The sequence below is a fragment of the Eleutherodactylus coqui genome, chromosome 8 (genome assembly GCF_035609145.1).
Source record: "Eleutherodactylus coqui strain aEleCoq1 chromosome 8, aEleCoq1.hap1, whole genome shotgun sequence".
Lineage (NCBI taxonomy): Eukaryota > Metazoa > Chordata > Amphibia > Anura > Eleutherodactylidae > Eleutherodactylus > Eleutherodactylus coqui.
In genome coordinates, this window is record NC_089844.1 from 35317646 (window position 1) to 35344896 (window position 27251).

Consider the following 27251-nt stretch of genomic DNA (forward strand, 5'->3'; position numbering starts at 1 on the left):
GGACAGCTGACGCAGCGCGCTGTTCTGCTTAGCCTGCGTGGTCTGCCTCAGGAGAGCCAGAGGCGCCAAGCATGGTCTGTGGCGGGTTGCAGCGGGCCATTGTGGTGTACTCCGCGGTTGAAATCGGCGGACTCCCCTGCCACATGGAAGGCTCGTTCTGTCTCTGTGTGCGCTCAGTGCAGCCCTAACCAGAGCCGGGCTGCTCGCTGTAGTAGATGAAGAGGTTCAATAGACTGTTACAGACAGAGCGTTTGATTTGATTGCAGCTTTCATAGTTGGCGTATTTTGCCCATAGTGGGCAGTATTCTAGTAGATGTAGTGTCGCGCGTAAGGGGCGGTATTCTGGTAGCTGTAGTCTCGCGCGTAGGCGGGTCGGTATTCTGCTAGCTGTAGTGTCGCGCGTAGGGGGCCGGCATTCCGGTAGCTGTCGTGTCGCGCGTAGGGGCCGGCATTCCGGTAGCTGTCGTCTCGCGCGTAGGGGGTCGGCATTCCGGTAGCTGTCGTCTCGCGCGTAGGGGGTCGGCATTCCGGTAGCTGTCGTCTCGCGCGTAGGGGGTCGGCATTCCGGTAGCTGTCGTCTCGCGCGTAGGGGGTCGGCATTCCGGTAGCTGTCGTCTCGCGCGTAGGGGGTCGGCATTCCGGTAGCTGTCGTCTCGCGCGTAGGGGGTCGGCATTCCGGTAGCTGTCGTCTCGCGCGTAGGGGGTCGGCATTCCGGTAGCTGTCGTCTCGCGCGTAGGGGGTCGGCATTCCGGTAGCTGTCGTCTCGCGCGTAGGGGGTCGGCATTCCGGTAGCTGTCGTCTCGCGCGTAGGGGGTCGGCATTCCGGTAGCTGTCGTCTCGCGCGTAGGGGGTCGGCATTCCGGTAGCTGTCGTCTCGCGCGTAGGGGGTCGGCATTCCGGTAGCTGTCGTCTCGCGCGTAGGGGGTCGGCATTCCGGTAGCTGTCGTCTCGCGCGTAGGGGGTCGGCATTCCGGTAGCTGTCGTCTCGCGCGTAGGGGGGTCGGCATTCCGGTAGCTGTCGTCTCGCGCGTAGGGGGTCGGCATTCCGGTAGCTGTCGTCTCGCGCGTAGGGGGTCGGCATTCCGGTAGCTGTCGTCTCGCGCGTAGGGGGTCGGCATTCCGGTAGCTGTCGTCTCGCGCGTAGGGGGTCGGCATTCCGGTAGCTGTCGTCTCGCGCGTAGGGGGGTCGGCATTCCGGTAGCTGTCGTCTCGCGCGTAGGGGGGTCGGCATTCCGGTAGCTGTCGTCTCGCGCGTAGGGGGGTCGGCATTCCGGTAGCTGTCGTCTCGCGCGTAGGGGGGTCGGCATTCCGGTAGCTGTCGTCTCGCGCGTAGGGGGGTCGGCATTCCGGTAGCTGTCGTCTCGCGCGTAGGGGGGTCGGCATTCCGGTAGCTGTCGTCTCGCGCGTAGGGGGGTCGGCATTCCGGTAGCTGTCGTCTCGCGCGTAGGGGGGTCGGCATTCCGGTAGCTGTCGTCTCGCGCGTAGGGGGTCGGCATTCCGGTAGCTGTCGTCTCGCGCGTAGGGGGTCGGCATTCCGGTAGCTGTCGTCTCGCGCGTAGGGGGTCGGCATTCCGGTAGCTGTCGTCTCGCGCGTAGGGGGTCGGCATTCCGGTAGCTGTCGTCTCGCGCGCAGGGGGGTCAGCATTCTAGTAGCTGTAGTCTCGCGCGCAGGGGGGTCAGCATTCTAGTAGCTGTAGTCTCGCGCGCAGGGGGGAGTCAGCATTTTAGTAGTTGTAGTCTCGCGCGCGGGGGGGGGGGGGTGGGGGGGTCAGCATTCTAGTAGTTGTAGTCTCGCGCGCGGGGGGGGGGGGGGGGTCTGCATTCTAGTAGTTATATTCTTGTACATAGGAGCAGTGTTATAGTAGTTATATTCTACATAGGGGGCAGTGTTATAGTAGTTATATTCTCGTACATAGGGGGCAGTATTATAGTAGTTATATTCTCGTACATAGGGGCAGTATTATAGTAGTTATATTCTCGTACATAGGGGCAGTATTATAGTAGTTATATTCTCGTACATAGGGGCAGTATTATAGTAGTTATATTCTCGTACATAGGGGGCAGTATTATAGTAGTTATATTCTTGTACATAGGAGCAGTATTATAGTAGTTATATTCTTGTACATAGGGGAGTAGTTATATTCTTGTACATAGGGGGCAGTATTATAGTAGTTATATTCTTGTACATAGTGGGCAGTATTATAGTAGTTATATTCTTGTACATCGGGAGCAGTATTATAGTAGTTATATTCTTGTACATAGGAGGCAGTATTATAGTAGTTATATTCTTGTACATAGGGAGCAGTATTATAGTAGTTATATACTTGTACATAGGTAGTATTATAGTAGTTATATTCTTGTTACATAGGGGCAGTATTTACAGTAGTTATATTCTTGTACATAGGGGGCAGTATTATAGTAGATATATTCTTGTACATAGGAGGCAAGTATTATAGTAGTTATATTCTTGTACACAGGGGGCAGTATTATAGTAGTTATATTCTTGTACATCGGGAGCAGTATTATAGTAGTTATATTCTTGTACATAGGAGGCAGTATTATAGTAGTTATATTCTTGTACATAGGGGGCAGTATATATAGTAGTTATATTCTTGTACATAGGGCAGTATTATAGTAGTTATATTCTTGTACATAGGAGGCAGTATTATAGTAGTTATATTCTTGTACATCGGGAGCAGTATTAGAGTAGTTATATTCTTGTACATAGGAGGCAGTATTATAGTAGTTATATTCTTGTACATAGTGGGCAGTATTATAGTAGTTATATTCTTATAGTAGTTATATTCTTGTATATAGGAGCAGTATTATACTAGTTATATTCTTGTACATAGGGAGCAGTATTATAGTAGTTATATTCTTGTACATAGGGGGCGGTATTATAGCAGTTCTAGTCTTGTACATACGGGGCGGTATTATAGTACTGTAGTTATATTCTTGTACATACGGGGCGGTATTATAGTACTGTAGTTATATTCTTGTATATACGGGACAGTTTTACAGTAGTTATGTTCTTGTCCTTCAACTTCACTCAAGTCTCTGCTGTAATAAATTCTCTTAAATAACACAATAATCAGTCTGTTATGTGAGAACCAATTGTTCTTTTTATTGTGTCACATGGAAGCTAAAGATTTTGTACAAAAACGTTCTTGCTATTATAGGTGTTGTATCACGACAGGTTTTACCCGTCACACAGATCACCGACTCAGGACGAGCTGTGGCGGGGCTTTCTCTAGCAGTCCGATAGTGGTGGGCATTCTCAGCCCCCTGCTGCCATGCACCTTGGAACACGCCACACTACTGGGCTGTTTGCATGAGAAGTAAAACCTGTCCTCAGACCACCCCATTAAAGAGAAACCAAATCCATCCTGGTGGTTAATAAGTCTCACATGCAAATAATGTTATGAGAGTAGTAAATGAACAAACCAAAGCAATCAATAATGTTATATATCTAACATTAGAGGTGATTGATGCTGCATATCATTAATTAGCTGCAACTACAGACACAAACTGAGGTCAGTAAAGTGAAGTCACTATTGAACAGCTCATGGTGCATCCAGGCATTGTAGATGTGCCGGCTCATTCAGTCAAGGTCTTAATTGGAAGGACTCATCAAATAATGACCTGTGGCGTCTGCCAGGTGATCCTACTTTGTCCGAAAGCAAATCATGCTCTATATGCACCCGGGCAGGGCTTCTGGGTTTCTTAGTGGAGTCTATTGCACCCCTGATGATAAAGTTAGGGCATCTGAGCAACAGATCCTCTTTCAAGTTAATTTTAACAAATGTAACTTCTAACCAGACATGTCACAAATCAAATTACTTATCCTGTACTGATCCAGAGTTACATTGTGTAGTATACTCCAGAGCTGCACTCACTATTTTGCTGGTGGAGTCAAAGACACGGATCCAGCGCTCTCTCTCAATGGTGATGTCCATTAATGTACTTGTTTAGGAAGCTATGGAAAGCAAGTTTCTGCTCCTCAGATGCTAGTCCAACTTTGCAGTTGGGTTTTTCTCTCTCCCCCTCCCTCACTCACTCACTGGGGTCACAACACAAATTTGAAATCCATGTTCCGGGGTTCCCAGTGGCCACTCCATCCTGTTGCACATCCATGCCTTTCTATTCCAGTATGCCATTGTTATTTCAATATAGGACACCCGTATTCGGCTAAAGCGCTGGATCCGTCTATTTGCTTAGACCCTGTCTAGGTTATAACACAGGAGCCGTACAAGTCATGTACGGTGCTTACCAAAAATCTATAGATTGTGTAAGAGTAACCAAAAATGATAGACATGCCCATTAAAGCTGAACAAGCGGGCACAACTGCGCTCCCTAAACAGCTTTCTGTATTGCCGCATGAGGAGCTGGAATATAGATGCCACTGAAAAACCTGGATGTTCACTTATTTTTTGCCCCATCTGGAGCCCCGTGGCACCAATATCTGCAGTTCAGCTACTTTATCTGCAAGACCCCCTTAGATAATGTTAGGCTGAGTATATGGAAGTCACATGGTACCCTTTCATCATCTGTGCACATAACCCCTTGTGGCCTTCACTTGCTTTGACAATATTTGTGAACTTACTGCTACTTTCGTGATCCGGACCTCACCTGGGTTATATTACCTGGTGCCCTCTTTTCTCTGTACTGCTGCCCATCTGCTTGTACCAGGGCTTCAAGATAGCTGTTGCAATCAGTAGACTCTGCTTTTGCACTGGCCAGGGCTAACCAATCAGCGCATAGCGAGTGTTAAAGGCCATTTACAGAGACAATTACCACGCAAAATTTGTCCAAATGAATGAAAATGCGTGATAATCGTTACATCTAAATGCAAAGCCGTGGTTTACTTTGCTGGCTTGCTCACTTCTCGCTGCGTCTAAACGCTTCCCGCTTCACATAGAATGAAGTGCTGAGCGAGGAGTCAGCGATACTCACTCATCTAAACGTTCGGCACAAGCGCTAACGTCACCCGCTCCTGCAGATCGTTTGACCCACAGTCATCCCATTAGATGGCGGATACATCCCCCACCAGTGCTCATCATTAGTCTATGAAGGGTTATGGCCATCTTGGACAACAGAAACAAGTGGATCGGGGGCAGAACAGAGATAAGAGGAGGGTACCGGGTAATATAACCCCCTCCTGCGTTCCCTGGAAACTTCTGTTCTTGGATAGGAGGGTCGCTGTAAGGAGAATACAACTAGACATACAGGGTTAAGATAGTTCCCTAAACTAAAGAGACATCCGACATGAAGTAACGCTCTGTGAACCCCCAGCAGTGGCGGATACAAGATCCCTCTGGTGCGCACAGCGCGTTATAGAACAGGTCGCCGGTAATGCAGCGACTATTAAGAGGATGGTAAAACCCTTGAAACATCCCCAAATTATAGCGGTTTCCTATTCTCTTAGTTGAGTCAACTGTTGTGCATCCATGTAAAAAAAAAATAACACAAACTTCACACTAAGGTTGTGAGTGAAATGTAAGTCTCCCATAAAGTAATAGAAGAGTCGCCCCTGCGTGGCTTCCATGACCGACGGGCGATAAGACAAAGGGTGAAAGACACAAGAGCCCAGGTTCACCTAAGCCCGTTTTCCATCTTTACGCCAATATAGAATAAACATTGTGCAATGAAAGTTTTGCAAACTTCTAATATACTTTGTGTTTCACTGTTGCCGATGTTTTCTGCTTACATGTTGAAACTTTAATACCTCTCAACGCTGAGAGTTTGTTACAATCGTATCCAGCGAGACATCTTCTGTGAGCTAAACACATCAGCAACAGAACTCTCTCCGATCCTGAGAGTTTGTAACAATCATTTGAAGTAATACGGATCCGGGCTCAAGGTACCTTTACACTGGGCCATTATTGCCCAAATTAGCGCTGGAAACAGCGAATTCGGGAGTCGTTCTGTATACACGCAGCCGCCGGCAGGGCGAGAAATTGTTCACTTGTCAGAGTTACTTGGTTTTTAGCAGAACTAAAAGCCACGAGACTGAGCGGCACCTGTCTACACGGCCAATCTTTGAGCAACTCCTCTTTAGGCCGGTTTCACATCTGCGTTCAAACCTTCGGCTCAAAATACCAGAAGAAAAAGCACCCAAAAGCCAGGCAGCGGAATGGAAACCGAACAGATCCCATTATAGTCAATTGGGACCGTTTGGTTCTATCCGGAGGTGAAGCCGTCTGGCCTTGGAGATTCCTCTTCCCCGAATGGAATAAGAAAGCTGAATCCCCAATGCAGGTGTGAAACCACCCTTACTGTGAATGGAGGTGGGCCGCCGAAACGATGCCCGGTTGCTTTGCCTCCATTTACTAGAACCACCACTGCTCCTGTATAAAGCATAGGAGTGACAGTCCTATGCACCCAACAGTCGTCCTGTGTAAAGGCACTTTTACTCACACAGCCATGCGGCATCCGATATTAACACATTGTATGCTCCACTGCAGTCTATGAATATGGACAAGAATAGGACATACCGAAATTTATTTCTCCCCCCACAGGGGCTGATAATCCCTAATTGGGTATTATGGATCTATGCGCTGTCTGTGGAACACATATACCGTACACAGACACAAAATACATCAGTGGGAACAAGCCCTCAGGCTAACCACTACAAAACACATGTATGTGAAGCTCATAGCACAAAACATGTGAAAGAACCCATTGGAAAGAAGGGCTTCACATACACGCGCTTTGTAGCACTTTTGTAGCCCATGTGATACCAGCCTAATACATTGTAACTACACCGATACATCGCAGTAAATGTGATTCAGGATTGTCTAGACTGGATACAACTGTAAGCATCCCTCAGCTCAGAGAAGTATTGCGCTACCTTCATCTGGGCGAACTTGTCGCACGGAAAGTCTGCAGCATTTAAATGAGCAGCAATATAGTTACGATTTTCGAAGTCTCCTCCGCACTGAATCCGTGCAGAAACAGACATGGGGTGCGAAGTATAAATCCACAGTAAGGCAATTTTAGCAGTGGCGCTTCAAAACGGATTTCACTTCGGCAACGAGCAGCTTAAGTCTGCACTAATTTGGGTGGGATTCAGCTGCTGATTTTCTGTTGCGTTAAACCCATAGGAAATCCACCGCATGTGAACATGGCCTTAGGCTGCCATCACATAGGGTGCAGTCGCTGCAGAAAATCATCAGTGAATACATTGTAAACTCTTAGGGGCCAAATCTGCGCTTACTCTGTGCAATTGCTGCAGGCTTCAAATACACTGCGGATTCCGCGCCAAACTGTTCAAAGATTTAAATCTTGTCCACATGGCCTGTACTGTACATGAAGTTCTAGAGCTTGTGAAGGCTCTCTTAGGGCTGGACAAGTTTTCACGCTCAGCATGTAAACAAGAATATCCCATTCACTGACAACAATCAGGGATCTTGAAAATCGTGAGGCGTTTTAAAAACACAATATATATTAGAAAGTTCAACAACTTCTTACGCAGTGACTGTGCAGACCTAGAAGGTGCAGTGGAAGTAAACTAGTAAGCCTCGTTACAGAACACCTAGTGTGGTTGTGTCAGGCAAGTGAAGCAGACCCTAAATATAAGGCGCCCCAAGGAGACCTCATTGAACCCTTTTAAAAATTGTTATTAAGTAAAAGTTACCAGTTGGGAAGTTCTAGAAGAAGCGGCCCGTGAAGATGGATATTCGCGGTGTCGTAGTAAAATAAATGCTATTACAATTTGTATATAGTAGATTAAATTGTTAAAAGAAAGTCCTAAAACCATAGCGCAGGCCTGACCAGGAGGTGGCGGAGCCCGTGTGACCTTACACGTTGGCTAACCTGGAACGATGAAGGTTTTTAACCTATCGACGCTACTGCCTCCACAGAAGTAGGTCTGTAACTCTAACTTTCTGGACAAGTCCGCATTTGTGGAGCCGCCCGGAGAGAGGACGCAGGAATTGGGGCAGCTGGAAGGGAGCAGCATGTCATGGAAGTCATAGTGATGGAGTCCAGAGAAGGCACGAACGACTGGTCGGGGAGCACCGCACCGGGTGGCGTTCTTTTGACGGCAGATCTTGGGCCAGGACAACAATTTTGGTTTAGAGCAATAGGGACAGTATTGGTCAGGAGGTTGGGGTTCCTCGTTTGCAGCTCCCCCTGGATCGCTGTATGTGAGTGCAGTCAGCACCGAGCCCCATAGATACAATGCTGTAGCCGTGACGCTTGACCTCCTCTCCACGCACTCCTCTTCCAGAGAGCATGGAGGGACGGTCGGACTAGGGATCTCCTCTGGTAGGACTGGAACAAAGAGAGGCATGGAGGCATCTGAAGTCTGCTCTGGAACAGAGGGGAGAAGCGCTGTGCCGTTCATCTCGCCGGTAGCCTTGTGTAGTACAGCAACCGAGGCAAAGAAGGTGGCAAGTCCAGTCAGGTACACGAGACTCAGAAGACAGGCCAGCTGTGGTGGAGACAGAACAGAATACATGGAACAGATACAATAGCAGAGCATCCCTAACTTAAAGGGCCCCCTTTTACGGCTGCAATATAGAGCTGCTCTACAAGAGGCTCCCATTCGGGTGGACTACGGGCGGTCCTTATACTGCAGGACAGTCCTTCACATAAACGGCTGTCCTGTAATATTACATTCCCCCTGGCCAATGTAGGGAAAATCTCTCATGGCAATATTAGCGGTTTGCTAGGGAAACAGAGGGGAACCAGGGACGATCAGCTGTTGGCCGCAAGCACCGCATTCTGAAAAGGAAGGGTTGTGCATTCTGGTACAATCCCTTTTAGACCATTTAAACCGGCTGATAACTATGAACAAACATTTGCTTAACCCAATCATTGCTTTGTGTAAAGAGTAGTGATCAGTCGATGAATGAGTGAAGGTTTTGCTTCTTCATCGACTGATTGCATCTCTTGTTGAGCCGAAAAAAAAAACGTTTGCTGCAGCACATCTCACCATGTAAATGGAGGAAGAGTTGCCGACAGCAATAACACGCACAATCGTTCATCCTCCATACAGTCTGAAATGGCCAGTGTTAGACTGCTATTACAAGGCAGGGTTTCTCCCCATCAAACCACAGATTGTAACTGGCACCTGGACTCGTCATAGTGAGTGAAACTGGAAGTCCAGATGAAGGCTGCAACCAGCGCTTCTCTATCTGCATTTTGCAGGGGAGAACCGTTGATGTCCAGCAGCAGCCTGAAGACCAAGGAAACGATCGCGGATGTTGATGACGGCCTGTGTAAAATTGCCTTTATATGGGAAATTGTGTCAAACAGCTTTCCTTACCTTGGTTACTTGCTGGCAGAAGTCGCTGAAGGCTTTCTGCCATAGCTCCTGCTCCAGCAGCACGGTGAGGTCCGTGTAGGTGAACCAGCCACGTTTTATACCCTGCTGCTCAGACACTCTGAGGGAAGAGAAGCTATTTTTAAAAGACAGAAAGTCAATATGAATCACCCCCCAATCAGAAGCTCTTGATGCTCGACACTAGAGGGCGCCACATATCCAACACCTGAACACCCAGGGCTTTTTAAAGATGTATTGATAGTTAATACATTTCATCACACATAGTACATATTGTCATTACTCACCGACCCTCCAACCACTGCAGCACCTCAAAGAATTCCCCTGGGTGAGTGTACAAACTCCAGTCCTGTTTGGGGTCGTGGGGAGAGAAGAAAAAGGATTTTAAAAATTTTCACACGTTCACAATTACATGTCAAACGTCTAGCTGCCTACAGCCACCACTAGAGGGAGCCGAGGTCATTACTGAAGACGGATTATCGAGTGGAGAGTGAACAGCATAAAATTTGTGAGCTCCACCTAGTGGCGATTAAGAGTAGCCTAAATGTTATCAGGACATTGGGGGGTTTCAGATTAAAGATACCTTATATACTCGAGTAATTAGCCGACCCAAGTACAAGCCAAGTCAATAAGTTTTACCCCCAAAATCTGGTAAAACTTACTGACTCAAGTATAAGCAGAGCTATACTTGATTATATGCTAGGTAAAAAAAAAAAAACAAAACACCACAATACTTCCCTCCCAGTCGGCGTCTGTGTCCCCGACACAATGGTCTCCTCGGCGGTGCGGCAAGCGGCTTGAGACTTCTCCCTACTGTCATCTCCCTGCTCAACTTTGAATTCCCCAGCTGTCAGCACTGTTTAAGTAAGCGCTGTGATTGGATTGAGCGCCAGCCAATCACAGCCATTCAGTGCATTCACCGAGCGACGGCTGCGATTAGTTGGCGCTCGATCCAATCACAGCGCTTACTTAAACAGTGCTGACGGCTGTGGAATTTAAAGCTGAGCAGGGAGATGACAGTGGGGAGAAGTCTCAAGCAGCTTGCCGCACCGCCAGGGAGGCCATCGGGCTGCGGACACAGACGTTAGCTGGGAGGAGAGTATTGCAGTCCCCTCCCCCCCCCCCCCCCATTCAAGTACAAGCTGAGGGGGTCTTTTTCAGCACAAAAAAAATGTGCTGAAAAAAACTCTGCTTATACTCGAGTATATATGGTACTTTGAAGTAGGACTTCAAGTCAAAAGGGACAGGCTGTGCCAGACTCTCTCCACCTGCACCATGCAGACTGACAGCTTTTTCCTCTTTTTTGCATAGGGAGAAAGCAATCAGGCTGCACGATGCATGGCCTACTCCTTAAAACTCCATTATGGCTCCATTCTGACTCATACTTTGAAGTATTATTCTGAAACACCACAGCATTTAAATATAAAATACAGTCGGATGCGCTGTACATAACCATTCCAACTTCATGCTGCCTGTGTTTTGGGCAGCATGAATCTGGGACAGGTTCCTTTTAAAAGAGGACCTGTCATGGGATAGAATCAGCAGGGTCAGTTGCATAGCTCTGCAACCACAGCCTTGCCGATGCCCCTTCCCCTCCAATACCCACAGCCTGTCATCCAGGCTCTCAACGTGTTAATTGGCTGGTTCCCACGGCTCACTCTCAACAGATGACATCGGACTGTCATTTAACACTGAATTACCCACTGAGAGTGAAGGGCAAAGACCACCCACTTGACATACTAAGAAGGGGAGCTGGACCTAAGTATAGTGACTCCCACAAATGATTCACAGGGCCCGGCTGAAACCGGGGAATTTTCCTTGTTATAACTGCACTAGTTGCAATAATATGATCAGAGGGGATAGCTTCCAACATCCGCAGACTGGTAAGACATACAAAATCAAAAGACACTATTCATGCCGCTGCACATTCGTTGTTTACATCATTCAGTGCCCTTGTGGCATGTATTATGTGGGCGAGACTATTAATGAGATAAAAAGACGGATTTCAGCACACAAAAGTACCATCAAAACGTCCAAAAAAGACCTGCCTGTTCCGAAACATTTTTTGGAGTGTGGTCATACCATCAGCCAACTAAGGTATAGGGTCATCGATTCAGTTGAGCCCAATCTAAGGGGTGGGGACCGAGAGAGACGTCTCAAGTCTCTCGAAGCCAAGTGGATTTTTGAGTTAGGTACAATATACCCCAAAGGCCTCAACATCAATTATAATCCACTTTTATATAGATGGGCAGTAATGCATATCAATTACTCTGAAGATACTGTATTGCATCTTTTTTGTTGATACCTATCAAGTCAAGTTATCTAACTTTATGTTTGTGTTTTTAAGGTTTTTCGCACCCAAAGTGACCGGGCAGCTGCATCCCCCATTTCTGTTTGCTCATATATGGCCAGAGATTTCCATGTTGATTCTGGATTTCTTCTGATGATGATATAAGAAATTTACTCAAGAAGTAGATGTATCCTCTGTTACCTGACCCCTTCTTTATCCTTTCCCTTTTTTATTTAGTTTCTTTTCTTTTTTATACTTTTTTCTTCCCTTCCCCTTTTTTTCTTCTTCTTTCTCTTTAGCACTTTCCCTTATCCCCTTTTTCCGTTTCCTTCCCCTTCTCTTCTCCTTTCCTCTCCTCCCTCCCACTCCCCCTCCCCCACATTATGTATTTTGATATATTACCAAATTTCAACCATTATTAATGATTAAGCAATAAAAAACATTTATTTGATCTTCATTGACAGCGACTATTTATTGCGATATGTCTAACTGGTTTCACTAATGGGCCACTTTTTTAGATGGAATATTAACAACGCAAACCACTTATAATAGGGGTGTTAAATACTACGATATACCTTTCCCATTGGGATATCTACATGCCTATATACACATATATATGGATATATCTATCAAGGTATTATGAAAATCAGATGCCATAGATAACATTTCAGTTCAATACGGAGGTGTATTTTTAGTATAGGACATCACTCTAACATAGGCAGGCTCCCGCTATTAGAGTAGGGAGACAGGGTAGATGATGCGATCGTGTTGACGGTGCCGCGTGACGTCATTACGCTGGTCACGTGATGTTTCAGACGTCGCCATATCGGTCTCGACGTCTGCACGTTGATAGAAGGAAGCGCTAGAGGACCCCTGGCAACGAGTGACAGTTGCCAGGGGGAGGAACTAGTAGAGGAGAGGACCGTGCCGGTGGCGCTACGTGATGACGTCACACGAGCGACGCGGTAATATTGACGTCATTACGTCCAAGGTGAAGACCAATGGATATCACCGAACAACTGGTAGCAGTTGCTTATGGGAGGTGCCATCTAGGTGCGCATTATGATGACACCTATACCAAACTTGGTGTTTCATTCATATTACACCGGAAAGTGGATTCAGCTGCTCGGTCCAGGAAGGCTCCAATCAGCTCACAGGTAACAAACTGCTAGGCTTGATTGTAAAGTTTTAGATTCTTTTATTGGGTGTTGATGTTGGTGATGGGATATTTAATGGCTGAGGAGGTATCCATTTTTTATACATTGGCTTGACAAAGGCTGTCAGGAGTACAGCCGAAACGTTGCTGTTATTTTATGCGGGATGAAATAAAGGTGAAGTTTTAAACTAATCAGTTCATTCATCTCTTTGGAAATCCCCCGATGCTGCTGATGCACTGTTTGGTGATTTGGACCTAAGAAGAGGGAGGAGACAAGGATGGAGTCAGAGGAATCCCAACTGCAGATATGCGCCTAGCACTGCTGACTTTATCCAGGCTGGTGCTTAATTGTCTTTACACAATAATACTACAAATGCAAATTGTTATGGGAATAATATCTTATTCCAGATGAGTTCACTGATCTGCTCCAAATTGGTTATAATGAGAAGTTGCATGCATGCAGATGTATCTGCGGCTGAGCCCATATTGGTCATTCTCTAATACACTTCTGATTTATTTATATCATAGTGGTGCAGATATAGTTGAACATGACGCATCAATACCCATGTAGGCCCACACCATCATAAGAACTCATGATTGGCTTAGTATGTAATGATGCTAATGATTAGCATATGTTAACGCCCCAGGTGTAGGCCACTACCAAAACACGTAATTTCTAAGACTCAACTATCACAGGCTGAACCATAGGTATGCGAGTAGAGATGAGCGAGCGTACTCGTCCGAGCTTGATACTCGTTCGAGTATTAGGGTGTTTGAGATGCTTGTTACTCGAGACGAGTACTACGCGATGTTTGAGTTACTTTCACTTTCATCTCTGAGACATTTGCGTGCTTTTCTGGCCAATAGAAAGACATGGGAGGCATTACAACTTCCTCCTGTGACGTTCCAGCCCTATACCACCCCTCTGCAGCGAGTGGCTGGGGAGATCAGGTGTCACCGGAGTATTAAAATCTGCCCCGCCCGCGGCTCGCCACAGATGCATTCTGACATAGATCAGGGACAGTGCTGCTGCTGCTATAGGGAGAGCGTTTGGAGTTATTTTAGGCTTGAAGAACCGCAACGGTCCTTCTTAGGGCCACATCTGACTGTGTGCAGTACTGTTGAGGCTGCTTTTAGCAGTGTTGCACATTTTTTTTGTATATCGGGCGTGCAGAGCATTGCGTCCTCAGTCTGCAGTCATTGCACAGAGTATAGGGCCAGTACTGGTGAGGCAGGGAAAGAGATATTCAGGCTATATAGGCAGTGGGCTTTTTCAAAAAAATTGGGGAAAAATACTATATTTGGGCTGCCTGTGACCGTGTACAGTTTACTGCATGTCTGCTGGGGGTACTAGTCCTAATACGCAGCTAAGCGTTACAGCAGGCTTGCGCAAAATTGTTTCCTGGCTCTGCTGTCTCCGTTACATCACCGCCGTCATCCCGGCAGAGGGAAACAGTATACATAATATTATACGCTGCCTACAGTATCTGCTGGGGGTAGTAGTCCTAATTAATACGCAGCTAAGCGTTACAGCAGGCTTGCGCAAAATTGTTTCCGGCCTCTGTCTCCGTTACATCACCGCCGTCATCCCGGCAGAGGGAAACAGTATACATAATATTATACGCTGCCTACAGTATCTGTCTGCTCAGTATTTAAAAAAAATAGAAGCAAAATACTTAAGGCCTACTACTGGCCTTTGGACACTTGACTGCTTCTGAGCTGTGAATTCCACTAGCTCAGTCATACGCACCTACGTCTCACTACAGGCGTGCGCAAAATTCTTTCCTGGCTCTGCTGTGCGTTCCGTAAGCGAAGTCAGCCTCCAACCACAGGCCAATAAGCGGCACATTTAATTACAGCGTTCTGTTTCTGCACTACTGGTAATACACCATGCTGAGGGGTAGGGGTAGGCCTAGAGGACGTGGACATGGGCGAGGACCCGGAGGCCCAAGTCAGGGTGTGGGCACAGGCCGAGCTCCTGATCCAGGTGTATCGCAGCCGACTGCTGCGGGATTAGGAGAGAGGCACATTTCTGGCGTCCCAAGATTAATCTCACAATTAATGGGTCCACGCGGTAGACCTTTATTAGAAAATGAGCAGTGTGAGCAGGTCCTGTCGTGGATGGCAGAAAGTGCATCCAGCAATCTATCGACCACCCAGAGTTCTACGCCGTCCACTGCTGCAACTCTGAATCCTCTGGATGCTGCTCCTCCTTCCTCCCAGCCTCCTCACTCCATTACAATGACACATTCTGAGGAGCAGGCAGACTCCCAGGAACTGTTCTCGGGCCCCTGCCCAGAATGGGCAGCAATGGTTCCTCTCCCACCGGAGGAGTTTGTCGTGACTGATGCCCAACCTTTGGAAAGTTCCCGGGGTCCGGGAGACTTACGGCAACTGTCTCAAGAGCTTTCAGTGGGTGAGGAGGACGATGACGATAAGACACAGTTGTCTATCACTCAGGTAGTAGTAATTGGAGTAAGTCCGAGGGAGGAGCGCACAGAGGATTCGGAGGAAGAGCAGCTGGACGAGGAGGTGACTGACCCCAACTGGTTGGCTAAGCCTACTGAGGACAGGTCTTCAGAGGGGGAGGCAAGTGCAGCAGCAGGGCAGGTTGGAAGAGGCAGTGCGGTGGCCAGGGGTAGAGGCAGAGCCAGACCGAATAATCCACCAACTGTTTCCCAAAGCGCCCCTTCGCGCCATGCCACCCTGCAGAGGCCGAGGTGCTCAAAGGTGTGGCAGTTTTTCACAGAGTGCAGACGACCGACGAACTGTGGTGTGCAAGGCTTGTCGCGTCAAGATCAGCCGGGGAGCCACCACCAACAGCCTCACCACCACCAGCATGCGCAGGCATATGATGGCCAAGCACCCCACAAGGTGGGACGAAGGCCGTTCACCGCCTCCGGTTTGCACCACTGCCTCTCCCCCTGTGCCCCAACCTGCCACTGAAATCCAGCCCCCCTCTCAGGACACAGGCACTACCGTCTCCTGGCCTGCACCCACACCCTCACCTCCGCTGCCTCGGCCCCATCCACCAATGTCTCTCAGCGCAGCGTCCAGCCGTCGCTAGCGCAAGTGTTTGAGCGCAAGCGCAAGTACGCCGCCACGCACCCGCACGCTCAAGCATTAAACGTACACATAGCCGAATTGATCAGCCTGGAGATGCTGCCGTATAGGCTTGTGGAAACAGAGGCTTTCAAAAACATGATGGCGGCGGCAGCCCTACGCTACTCGGTTCCCAGTCGCCACTACTTTTCCTGATGTGCCGTCCCAGCCCTGCACGACCACGTCTCCCGCAACATTGTACGCGCCCTCACCAACGCGGTTACTGCCAAGGTCCACTTAACAACGGACACGTGGACAAGCACAGGCGGGCAGGGCCACTATATCTCCCTGTCGGCACATTGGGTGAATTTAGTGGAGGCTGGGACAGAGTCAGAGCATGGGACCGCTCACGTCCTACCCACCCCCAGAAATGCGGGCCCCAGCTCGGTGCTGGTATCTGCGGCGGTGTATGCTTCCTCCACTAAAGCACCCTCCTCCTCCTCCTACGCAACCTCTGTCTCGCAATCAAGATGTGTCAGCAGCACGTCGCCAGCAGTCGGTGTCGCGCGGCGTGGCAGCACAGCGGTGGGCAAGTGTCAGCAGGCCGTGCTGAAACTACTCAGCTTAGGAGAGAAGAGGCACACGGCCCACGAACTGCTGCAGGGTCTGACAGAGCAGACCGACCGCTGGCTTTCGCCGCTGAGCCTCCAACCGGGCATGGTCGTGTGTGACAACGGCCGTAACCTGGTGGCGGCTCTGCAGCTCGGCGGCCTCACGCACGTGCCATGCCTGGCCCACGTCTTTAATTTGGTGGTTCAGCGCTTTCTGAAAAGCTACCCAGCTTGTCAGACCTGCTCGGAAAGGTGCGCCGGCTCAGCGCACATTTCCGCAAGTCCAAGACGGACGCTGCCACATCGGCTTAATGTGCCAGTGCACCGACTGCTGTGCGACGTGCCTACACGGTGGAACGCTACGCTCCACATGTTGGCCAGGCTCTATGAGCAGCGTAGAGCTATAGTGGAATACCAACTCCAACATGGGCGGCGTAGTGGGAGTCAGCCTCCTCAATTCTTTACAAAAGAGTGGGCCTGGTTGGCAGCCATCTGCCAGGTCCTTGGAAACTTTGAGGAGTCTACCCAGACAGTGAGCGGCGATGCTCCAATCATTAGCGTCACCATTCCTCTGCTATGCCTCTTGAGAAGTTCCCTGCAAAGCATAAAGGCAGACGCTTTGCGCTCGGAAACGGAGGAGGGTGAAGACAGTATGTTGCTGGATAGTCAGAGCACCCTCATGTCTATATCTCAGCGCGTTGAGGAGGAGGAGGAGGGGGAGGAGCATGAGGAGGAGGGGGGAAGAGACAGCTTGGCCCACTGCTGAGGGTACCCATGCTGCTTGCCTGTCATCCTTTCAGCGTGTATGGCCTGAGGAGGAGGATCCTGAAAGTGATCTTCCTAGTGAGGACAGCCATGTGTTGCGTACAGGTACCCTGGCACACATGGCTGACTTCATGTTAGGATGCCTTTCTCGTGACCCTCGCGTTACACGCATTCTGGCCACTACGGATTACTGGGTGTACACACTGCTCAACCCACGGTATAAGGAGAACCTTTTCACTCTCATACCCGAAGAGGAAAGGGGTTCGAGAGTGATGCTATACCACAGGACCCTGGCGGACAAGCTGATGGTAAAATTCCCATCCGACAGCGTTAGTGGCAGAAGGCGCAGTTCCGAGGGCCAGGTAGCAGGGGAGGCGCGGAGATGAGGCAGCATGTACAGCACAGGCAGGGGAACACTATCCAAGGCCTTTGACAGCTTTATGGCTCCCCACCAAGACTGTGTCACCGCTCCCCAGTCAAGGCTGAGTCGGCGGGAGCACTGTAAAAGGATGGTGAGGGAGTACGTAGCCGATCGCACGACCGTCCTCCGTGACGCCTCTGCCCCCTACAACTACTGGGTGTCGAAGCTGGACACGTGGCCTGAACTCGCGCTCTATGCCCTGGAGGTGCTTGCTTGTCCTGCGGCTAGCGTCTTGTCAGAGAGGGTGTTTAGTGCGGCTGGGGGAATCATCACGGATAAGCGTACCAGCTTGTCAACCGACAGGCTTACATTCATAAAGATGAGCAAAGCCTGGATTTCCCCAGAGTTCTCTTCTCCACCAGCGGACAGCAGCGGTACCTAAGCAATACGTAGGCTGCACCCGCGGATGGAAGCATCGTTCTCTATCACCATCCAAAACGGGGACCTTTTAGCTTCATCAATCTGTGTATAATATTCATCCTCCTCCTCCTGCTCCTCCTCCTGAAACCTCACGTAATCACGCCGAACGGGCAATTTTTCTTAGGCCCACAAGGCTCAGTCATATAACTTTTATAAACTATGTTTATACGTTTCATTTCAATAAAGCGTTGAAACTTGCACCTCAACCAATTTTTATTTTAACTGGGCCGCCTCCTGGCCTAGTTACCAATTAAGCCACATTAACCAAAGCAATTAATGGGTTTCACCTGCCCTCTTGGTTGGGCATGGGCAATTTTTCTGAAGTACATTTGTACTGTTGGCACACCAATTTTTTTGGGCCCTCGCCTACAGTGTAATCCTAGTAATTTTTAGCCCACCTTCATTAAAGCTGACGTTACCTCAGCTGTGCTGGGCACTGCAATGGGATATATTTATGTACCGACGGTGGATTCCAGGGAGCCACCCATGCTGTCGGTCCACATGGAGTTGTAACTGCATGTGTCCACTTCTAAAGAACCCCACTGGGGCATGCAGTGTGGGCCGAAACCCACCTGCATTAAACCTGACGTTACCTCAGCTGTGATGGGCAATGCGATATATTTATGTACCGCCGATGGCTTCCTGGGACCCACCCATGCTGTGGGTGTACACGGAATTCCCATTGCGGTGTTGTACCTGCCTGTGACCATTTATAAAAAACCCCGGTCTGACTGGGGCATGCAGACACCTTGACAGAATGAATAGTGTGTGGCACATGGGTTCCCCATTGCTATGCCCACGTGTGCAGCTCCTGATGGAGGTGGCACAGGATTGGATTTCTCATTGCTTCTGTAAAGCATTATGGGCTATCGCCCCACCCCTTTTAAAGAGGGCCGCTGCCTGGCCGTGCCAACCCTCTGCAGTGTGTGCCTGCGGTTCCTCCTCATGGCAGACGCACTTATAAATAGACATGAGGGTGGTGTGGCTATGAGGCCAGCGTGTGGCATGAGAGCAGCTAAAGGCTGCGCAGGGACACTTTGGTGTGCGCTGTGGACACTGGGTCATGCGGGGGGGGGGGGGGGGGGGGGGCAGTGATTGTGCTTTGTTGGAGGTCGTGTGGTGCTTAGCTAAGGTATGCATTGCTAATGAGGGGTTTTCAGAAGTAAAAGTTGTTGGGAGGGGGGGGGGGGGGCACCCACTTTTGCCGCTATTGTGGCTTAATAGTGGGACCTGGGAACTTGAGATGCAGCCCAACATGTAGCCCCTCGCCTGCCCTATCCGTTTCTGTGTCGTTCCCATCACTTTCTTGAATTGCCCAGATTTTCACAAATGAAAACCTTAGCGAGCATCGGCGATATACAAAAATGCTCGGGTCGCCCATTGACTTCAATGGGGTTCGTTACTCGAAACGAACCCTCGAGCATCGCGAAAAGTTCGTCTCGCGTAACGAGCACCCGAGCATTTTGGTGCTCGCTCATCTCTAAATGCTAGAGAAGAAATAAGAAAGCAGCTCCCCTAGATAAGTTTCCTGTGAGAAAGATGTGTAGGGGTGTATAGCTCAACATTCTGCTTGCACATACCAGGGTATAATATTGAGCTTGTTAACCATTTAACTGCTAGCTATTACCGATGAAGGAAGAAAAAAAAAAAGAAATCACACACACACACACACACACACACAGGCTGATGTAAGAAACATATTGTTACTCTAACAAAATAAGGAAGGCAAAACACTTACGATGGCTCGGAGGAAATTCATCTCCAAATTATTCACTGTCTGGACATCCAATTTTCCGGCTGCTCCCCACTCATCATTGAACACTTCCTCCTCCTCCCCTTCATCGTACAGATACTTACTGGCTACCATCTATCGTAGATAATTAGAAAAAAAATTAAACACAACATAAAATTTTACAAAAAACTTCCAAGACGAAAATGAGTTCTTTGGCTGTACTAGCGGACGGGTGACCCTCACACTGCATGACTGCTGCCGGCCCAGGCTATACAATTAGCCGATTGCTGGGCTGGCTGCACCCAGAACAGAGATGGGGCAGTCACTTTACTCGCAGATGCTTCACCAGCATACCCCGCAGTGTGCCCGGGTTGTCTGGGAACCAGTTTTCTGAAGCGTCTTTGTTCTTGGGAAGAAATGCTAAGAGTACAATAGACGGGAGCCCAGAAAAGCTCTTTGGGAACTCAGTAGAAAATGTCTTTAACCCCTAAAAACCCAGCCCAATTCACTCCCCTCTTTTTTTCCGCTTTGCATTTCAGTCATTAAGATGTTTTTTGGTTGTTCTATGGAGCTGAGAAGCTTTTTTTTTTTTTTTTGACGACTAGACTATGTCAGCCTGTGTAGTATCAGTATATATACACACACAAGCCGTAAAACAGCAGGAAATACAGCCAGACATCCTTCAATGGATGCTGTGTTGTCTGATATGAAGTATGAACTATAAGTCGCACCACGGGGACTCCCATGTCATGGAATCAGAAGGTGGGTCCTCTGCTTGGGCTTTCCATTTGAATGCAGCAATCAGTGGCAACCGATTTCTGCAGGTAGACTGGGGCTGGGGTTGTAGATTAGTTGTTTCCCTGCTCCCGATGGCACAGGTACGCTCACTCGTGACAACTGTCCTCATCATGTTAAAGGACTGTACAGTTTGGAAACCCGCTTTGCAGATCAGAGGTTCTAGATTAGGGACCCCAAATACCCTTTATCAGCTAAATTAGAGACTGCTTGAACCACTTCACGATAGCAGTATGTAAATTTATGCTGTGTAGTCATGAAAAGGTGTATGGAGCAGAGTCCGCGCCAAACCTAACAGCCACAGCAAACTGCCGTCCGTAGATGCCCATAAAGCCCTGCCTGTGGCAGACATTACAAAAAAACCCGCTATATATTACACACTGCAATACTAAAGTACTGCAGCATATAGTACATATAATGATAGGTGTGCAAATTCAAGTCCCCTAAATAAAAATGAACAGGAAAGCTTAATGTTTTTTTTTGTTTTGTTTTTTTTTTCTCTTTAATTCAAAAAGCCCACCTTCTCCTACTCCTCCTATAAGAAAAGAACTAAAAAACACATTTGGTAATTTCATGTTGACACCGAATGAAAAGTGATCAGAATGATGCAAGAACCCCAAAATAGTAATAAAACCAGCTCACCCTGCAAAAAACAGGTAGAGCCCAATCAACGAAAAAATTAAGTTACGGGTCTCAGAAAGCAAATTTTTTTTTTTTTTTTAGAAAAAAAAGGTTTTTTTTAAAACTGTAAAACAAATATAAAAATTTGGATTCGCTATAATCGCAGTGAACAAAGATCGTGTCATTTTAACTGTACTATGAATGCCATAAAAAATTGAACCCCATAAAAACAATTACATAATTGGATTTTTTCGTTTCACGCTACTTACATTTTTAACCATTTTGCAGTACATCATAAGGTACATTAAACACATATCACTCATTCCACATAAAAAAAAACAAAGGGCTCATACAGCCACGTCAATTACAAAAAAAAAAACAAAACCCAAAAAAAACACTTAATGTTAGAATGTAGGGACAAAATAGCAAAAAAAAACAACAAAAAAAACTGGGCTTGAAGGGGTTAAAGACAGCCCACTGATCTCCGTGGATTTTATAGTCATGCGCCGGTGTTTGACTCCGTTGGATGCGTCAGACGCCTGGTCACATGTACAGATCAGCGGACTGGAAGAGCAGGTCCTACAGCTGACGGTTCTGGAGTCATGTGACGCTGCGGAGACTCACCATGGAGATCAGGAACAGATCGGAGGAGGAGATCTGCTGCAGGTATTCGGGGTTCCGGTGTCGCAGTCGCTCTATGTAAACCAAGGCCAGCATCATGGAGCAGGGGGAGATGCAGGCCTCCCTGGGGACAAAGGCAACAGTCAGCAATGGCGGAGACAGAGCGCACATCTGTACAACGTCATGTGGTTCTCTGTATACAGGGGTCTTAGTAGATACGACTATTGTAGGATCCGACTACACGTGTCTGGAGCTGCGTACGTAACAGAGGAGGCTGCATTCTTCTTTCATTTTAGATATGGCAGGCGGCTGCGAAAGTAGCTTATATAATCAGAAAACATTGTGAAGGGGGTCACTGGGGTGTCGGACATCAGGCATGGCAGAATAATGAAGGGTTAAGCACATGTTAATTAAGCAAATGACCTGACAATTCCTTAAAATGTCAGGGACCCTCACCTAAAAGGGGTACGGGGTCCCTTGACCCACACTCCCCTATATCAGATCAGCTCACATGTGAAAATTCATTCACACGGGCGCTTGTAGTGTCAGACAGCGAAACAAGCAGGTTTCCACGGACCAAAACTGCGCGTTTCCTGCATATTGTGGGCTGTTTTTTGCTGGCATATTCATTGTGTCTTTCACGCATGCCCAAAAATACGCAAGAACGCCCTACTGATACGACGTGTAAACATACAGTGAAAGGCACACATCATGTGTTCACACGTCCCATTAGCTTGGAGGGGCAGTTTGTGTCCATGATGGGACATGCTGCATTTTTTCCACACGCATGAAAACCGCATGTCTGAATACTCCAATGCAAATCAATGGGGTTTCAGTTCTCCGTATTCCATGGTAATACAGAGCGACATTCCGCCCGTGTGAAGGAGGCCGGACCCCCAGACACCCCTTTATTGATTTCAGTGGGGAATAACAGACTCTGCAAACAGGCTAATACATTCTCGCAGCAGGCGAGGGTCCCAGAGGAGGTAAATGTACCGCATATCCTACGTACAGCGATCAGTCAGAATTATCAGCAGTGGCTTAATAGGTAGGTCTGGCCACAACAGTTCTGACTTTCGGGTTACGGACCCTACAGGACCTCCAGGGGGTCCTGTGATAGTATCCTGCTGTCAGAGGACTTCGCTGTCTTGAAGGGGGGACTTGTCTGTATAATGTTATGTGGTACGTGTCACATCCACTGTAATGCCAGGAACCAAGTGCCCAGAGCATCACATGGCCGCCGCCATCTTGTCTTCTTCCCATCCTGCAGCGATTTCTTCCCCATTCATCACATCAGTGTCAGAGGTTTCATTCGGAGAGCAGTGTGTAGCGCTATTTTGGCCCGTCAAATTCAGCAAACTGCAGATGGAGACCAAACGTACCCCATTATAGTCAATGGAGTCCGTTCAGTCACATGACTGTTCCGTGTTCCCCAAAACAAAACAGGAAAATGGAACCCCCCCAGCGCTGGTGTGAACAAGCCCTTATTCACTTCTCCTGTCACCAGTTTTAATGTGACCACTGATTGAAGTATCAAATATACACGCCGGGAATATCCCTTTAGGCAATTCCTTGACCCGGACTCAACAGCTCATTAAGTGAACGTATAAATTCCTCACAAGACACACAGAGGCACTGACGTCACGGTCATTTGCAGGAGTTGAGTCAGCCGATGACATCACTTACATACTTCTAGAATGAGGATTACTAGAGATGTGCAGGAAGTTACATAACACGCGGCTGGAAGTAAACATCTGAGCTGGCATCATCTTCTTACTGTCACTCACTTGTGGCCAGTCATCTCAGCCTCCACCTGAGGCGGCAACTCAGCTGACTCCATCTGCACTCATTAGTAATGTCCTTAGAGCGCACACCAAAAATGCTGGGAGTTGTAGTGTTACAGCTGGGGAGAAGCAGACTGCAGACCCCCAGTGTATATACAGTAGACTGCTGGGTACATAGGTAAACCCGCACTCACCTGGACACATGAGCCGCATATTTCTTCTGCAGGCGCCGGATGGGGCTGGGCGCGGCTTTCTGCAGCAGTTCCACGGCGATGTCTGTAAGAGAGGAGACAGAAAGGATAAGCGACTCAGACATTCACCATTTATTAGGATCCATCGCTTGAGACTGCAGCCTGGACACCAGCAATACAAACTGTATTACCGGGACTGGCGTGGAAGGCGGACAGCGAGCAAACGACTGCCCAGCGACTCCGAGTATATGATTGGCACGGGGAGGGCAAGGAATCATCCTGCACTGAGCTGGTGAAATGTACCAAAGGGATGTAACGCAATTCTCTAATGTACGGGAAATACAAATTATCCCTAAAGGTTAGGAGACAACTTGCAGATCCATGTGGGTCTAACAACCGGGACCCCAAGTAATGCCGAGAACAGGAGTCCCCCACCCTCCTCACTAGGGACTTACTGAATGGAGCGCTGGTCATGCAAGCGTGCTGCTGCTCCATTCACTTCCAATGTGACTGCCACAGATGGTGCTCGGGTATTTCCATCAGCCACATTGAGATGAATGGAGAGCCAACCGCGCAACCAGCGTGCCATTCATTCAGATGGCACTGTTGGGAATGCCAGGCAGAGGGGGCACGGACCTACCTTCTTAAGATGGGTATGAGGAGACCCCCACGATCAGCAAGTTATGCCCTATCCTGTGGAAAGGGGCTCCCTTGTGATTCCGGGACAACCCCTTTAACAATGAAGGGCTGTGCACCATCTAAACATGAAGCAACTTTGCTAATCATCTTGATTAACAGTTTAACGCTTTGTGGATACAGATGCGTCGCCATGGCACAGAACACATCCGCATTCACGTGCAGACGGCCATACTGCCCTATGGGTTGCCTGATTTGCAGATCTTCTGCGTGGGTCAAGCCCGTGGATTCTGCCCGTGGACATTAGGCCTAAGGACATTTCTCCCATAGCTGCACTCACCGGCCACGGGGCTGGACAGGTTCTCCATGGGGCACTCCGCCTCCCATCCGTAGTACAGACGCTTCCGCACCCGCTCGCTCAGCTGGGGGTGTCCAGGTAGGAACTGCAGAAGGAAAACAATGATCCGTGAGACCTGAGAATCTGGGGGTGACAGGGGGGTCCTATATAATGTATCATATGCAAAAAAAATTCTAAGTGGAGTGAAATGGGGGGGACAATTGTGCCATCTTCGGGCGGTCTTGTTTCTACAGCGTACACACGGCAGAATAAGTGACATGGCTTTATCCTGCGGTACGATGGAACACCACAGCATTACGTTATACGGCCACAGGCATGGCTGGATAGGCAGTCTACAATGGCAGCCCTGGGGGCTTTCAGAGGGACCCCGACTGCCATGGCAACCAGACGCCACCCCGCAATCTCATCAGTCGGGATCCCCAAACTCCGATCAGGGGGGCTGCAGCATTTAGAGGGTTAACAGTCACTGTAAGAAACAGCCGGCCCTGGCATCGTACGGAGATCGTCCCGGCCCCCCTGTATACACACCCCGACCCCCCATGATATAACTGTAGGCGATAAGGGGTTAATCCCACAGGGAGCACAACCTGATAATCTGCCACAACGCCGCGGCCGGATTATCAGAGGTAGCGCCCGCCCGCTGGAAGCTCTACTTAAAGGGGTTTGGTTGCCCTCATGACCTTTGATCTCCATGACTTATATTCGCAGTTACCTACATATTTGCGATGGCCGTTTCCCTCCAACAACCGGCTGCCGAGAGCAATACACGCCAAACTAGATCTCGCCGCGGATCTTAAGGCAATCAAACGTCATGTGAAAAAATATGCGCCCAATGGGCTCCATTCACTACGTATGAACCGCGCAAAATATAGTGCGCAAATATGCTACGGAGTCAGCGGCTCCTCAATCACTACAGCTGGTCGCCATATTGGCTGTCAACAAAAACTTTATTAGCACTGCGCCGACAGCTGGTACCGGGGTCTATCCGCACTCACCGGGAACTCCATGAAGCCGCGTGCCGGCAGTTGGAAGCCGCTCCGGGGGTGATGGCCACACCCGCGGCCGGGCACTCTACGCTCCATGGCGGCTGTGAGCTTACGACAGGTCCTGGATGACTCCGCGTACAGGCCGCACCACCGCTGCTCGGTCTGCAGGCCGCTCTTCCCGCGGCTTCCGGGGCTGACGAGGGAGAGCAGACGGGGCGGGACGTCACGTGTCTGCAGGGAGGCCCCGCCTCCGCAGGCGGCAGAGAGGGATGAGGGCGGAGCCTGCTGGGCCAGTGCTGACCAGAAGCCCCGCCCCTCCCGTGACATTGTCCTCGTTGTCACAGTCATTGGCTTCAGGGTGGCTTCACACAGGACGATTGGCCAGCCGAGTAATCGCTTGAGAGCGCCAATGCGAACGGCAATCGTTCTGTGTAAAGATGGCCACCGACGAGCAATATGTCGCCAGTCATCATGCTGCGGCGCACCTGAAAAATAGTCACAGGTTGATCAAAAGTAGTCTGGTGTAAAATTAAAATTAGGGTACCTTTACACGGAAGGTCTCTCGCCGCACGGGTTACCGACTGACCATCACGTCTGTGCTGAAGCGGTAGTCATCAAGTGAACGAAGGCGCAGCGCGCCGGGACGGTTCTGGCCGACATTCACTGTAAACAGGAGTCGCTCATCGATGGTTTACACGGACGGCGAACGCTGGGTTTTTACTTCTGCTAAAAACCAAGCGATTTAGACAAGGGAGCCATTTCTCGCTCGGTGCCCGTTGGCGGCTGTATGTACGGGCGCCCAGACTTGTGGTTTACGGTGATAATGGCCCCGTGTGAAGGTACCGTAACGTCCCGTGAAAGCGCCTGCATGGAGGTCCGCTCTGGGAAGGCGATCTCAGCAAACAACGAAGGCCGTAGTCGCACGGCTGATCGCCTCACACGGGTTCTGTGCGCTGTGAGATGCGCAAAACTCGCACACAAAACTCCTTTGCAACGAACGGGGCGGTTTACATCGAAAACGGAAAAGGCACAGCAGGTCGGATTTACATGAGAGTCTTGTGCGATAGCAGTACATGCAGATACGCGGTATTCAGCGTGACGAGGCGGGCGACTCGCTATCAGCCATGTAAATACGGACTGAGGCTACATTCACACAGCGAGCGCGGTATCGAACCAAATAAACCCGGCCCGATATCGCGCTTGTCGACGTGCGCTTTACCTGCGGAAGCGAGGCGTTTTAAATGCAACTACATCACGTCTGTTAAATTGCGATCCGCCCGCAGTTGTTTCGCACGCGTCAGAGCAGCGGCAAGTGTCTCCGATTGTTTTCAATAGGGAGCCTCACATCGCCCTGCGTGCGCATCACACGGCCATTGAAAACAACGGGCGATGTGTTCCGAGGGACACAAAAAGATGGGACATGCAGCGATATTTTTCCTCGCTGTGCAAGTTTTGTTCGTCTCGTAATGCACAGAACCCGCTCGTGTGAATGTGGCCTCAGGCCGAATGCGCAGGGGCTTATGTGGAGTCCGCCT

The 27251-nt window shown here is 49.1% G+C and overlaps 1 protein-coding gene across 1 annotated transcript; it reads right to left on the reverse strand.

Annotated features, from left to right (window-relative positions):
• Positions 1–3100: 3100 nt before the first annotated feature.
• CNPPD1 (cyclin Pas1/PHO80 domain containing 1) lies at positions 3101–25935 on the reverse strand. The gene is made up of 8 exons (XM_066575497.1): positions 25726–25935; positions 24713–24815; positions 23740–23821; positions 21765–21885; positions 19731–19859; positions 9575–9636; positions 9273–9390; positions 3101–8435 (listed from the first exon to the last, which is right to left on the reverse strand). Exons 1-8 carry the CDS (start codon positions 25810–25812, stop codon positions 7812–7814), a joined length of 1326 nt encoding a protein of 441 aa, XP_066431594.1. The 5' UTR covers positions 25813–25935; the 3' UTR covers positions 3101–7811.
• Between the last annotated feature and the right edge of the window lie 1316 nt (positions 25936–27251).

Coding starts and splice junctions, on each gene's coding strand:
- CNPPD1 (XM_066575497.1), bottom strand. CDS start 25,812: ATGGAGCGTAGAGTGCCCGGCCGCGGGTGTGGCCATCACCCCCGGAGC. Junction 23,822..24,712: donor CCTGTCCAGCCCCGTGGCCG/GTGAGTGCAGCT, acceptor CCTCTCTTACAG/ACATCGCCGTGGAACTGCTG. Junction 9,637..19,730: donor TGAATTTCCTCCGAGCCATC/GTAAGTGTTTTG, acceptor GACCCCAAACAG/GACTGGAGTTTGTACACTCA.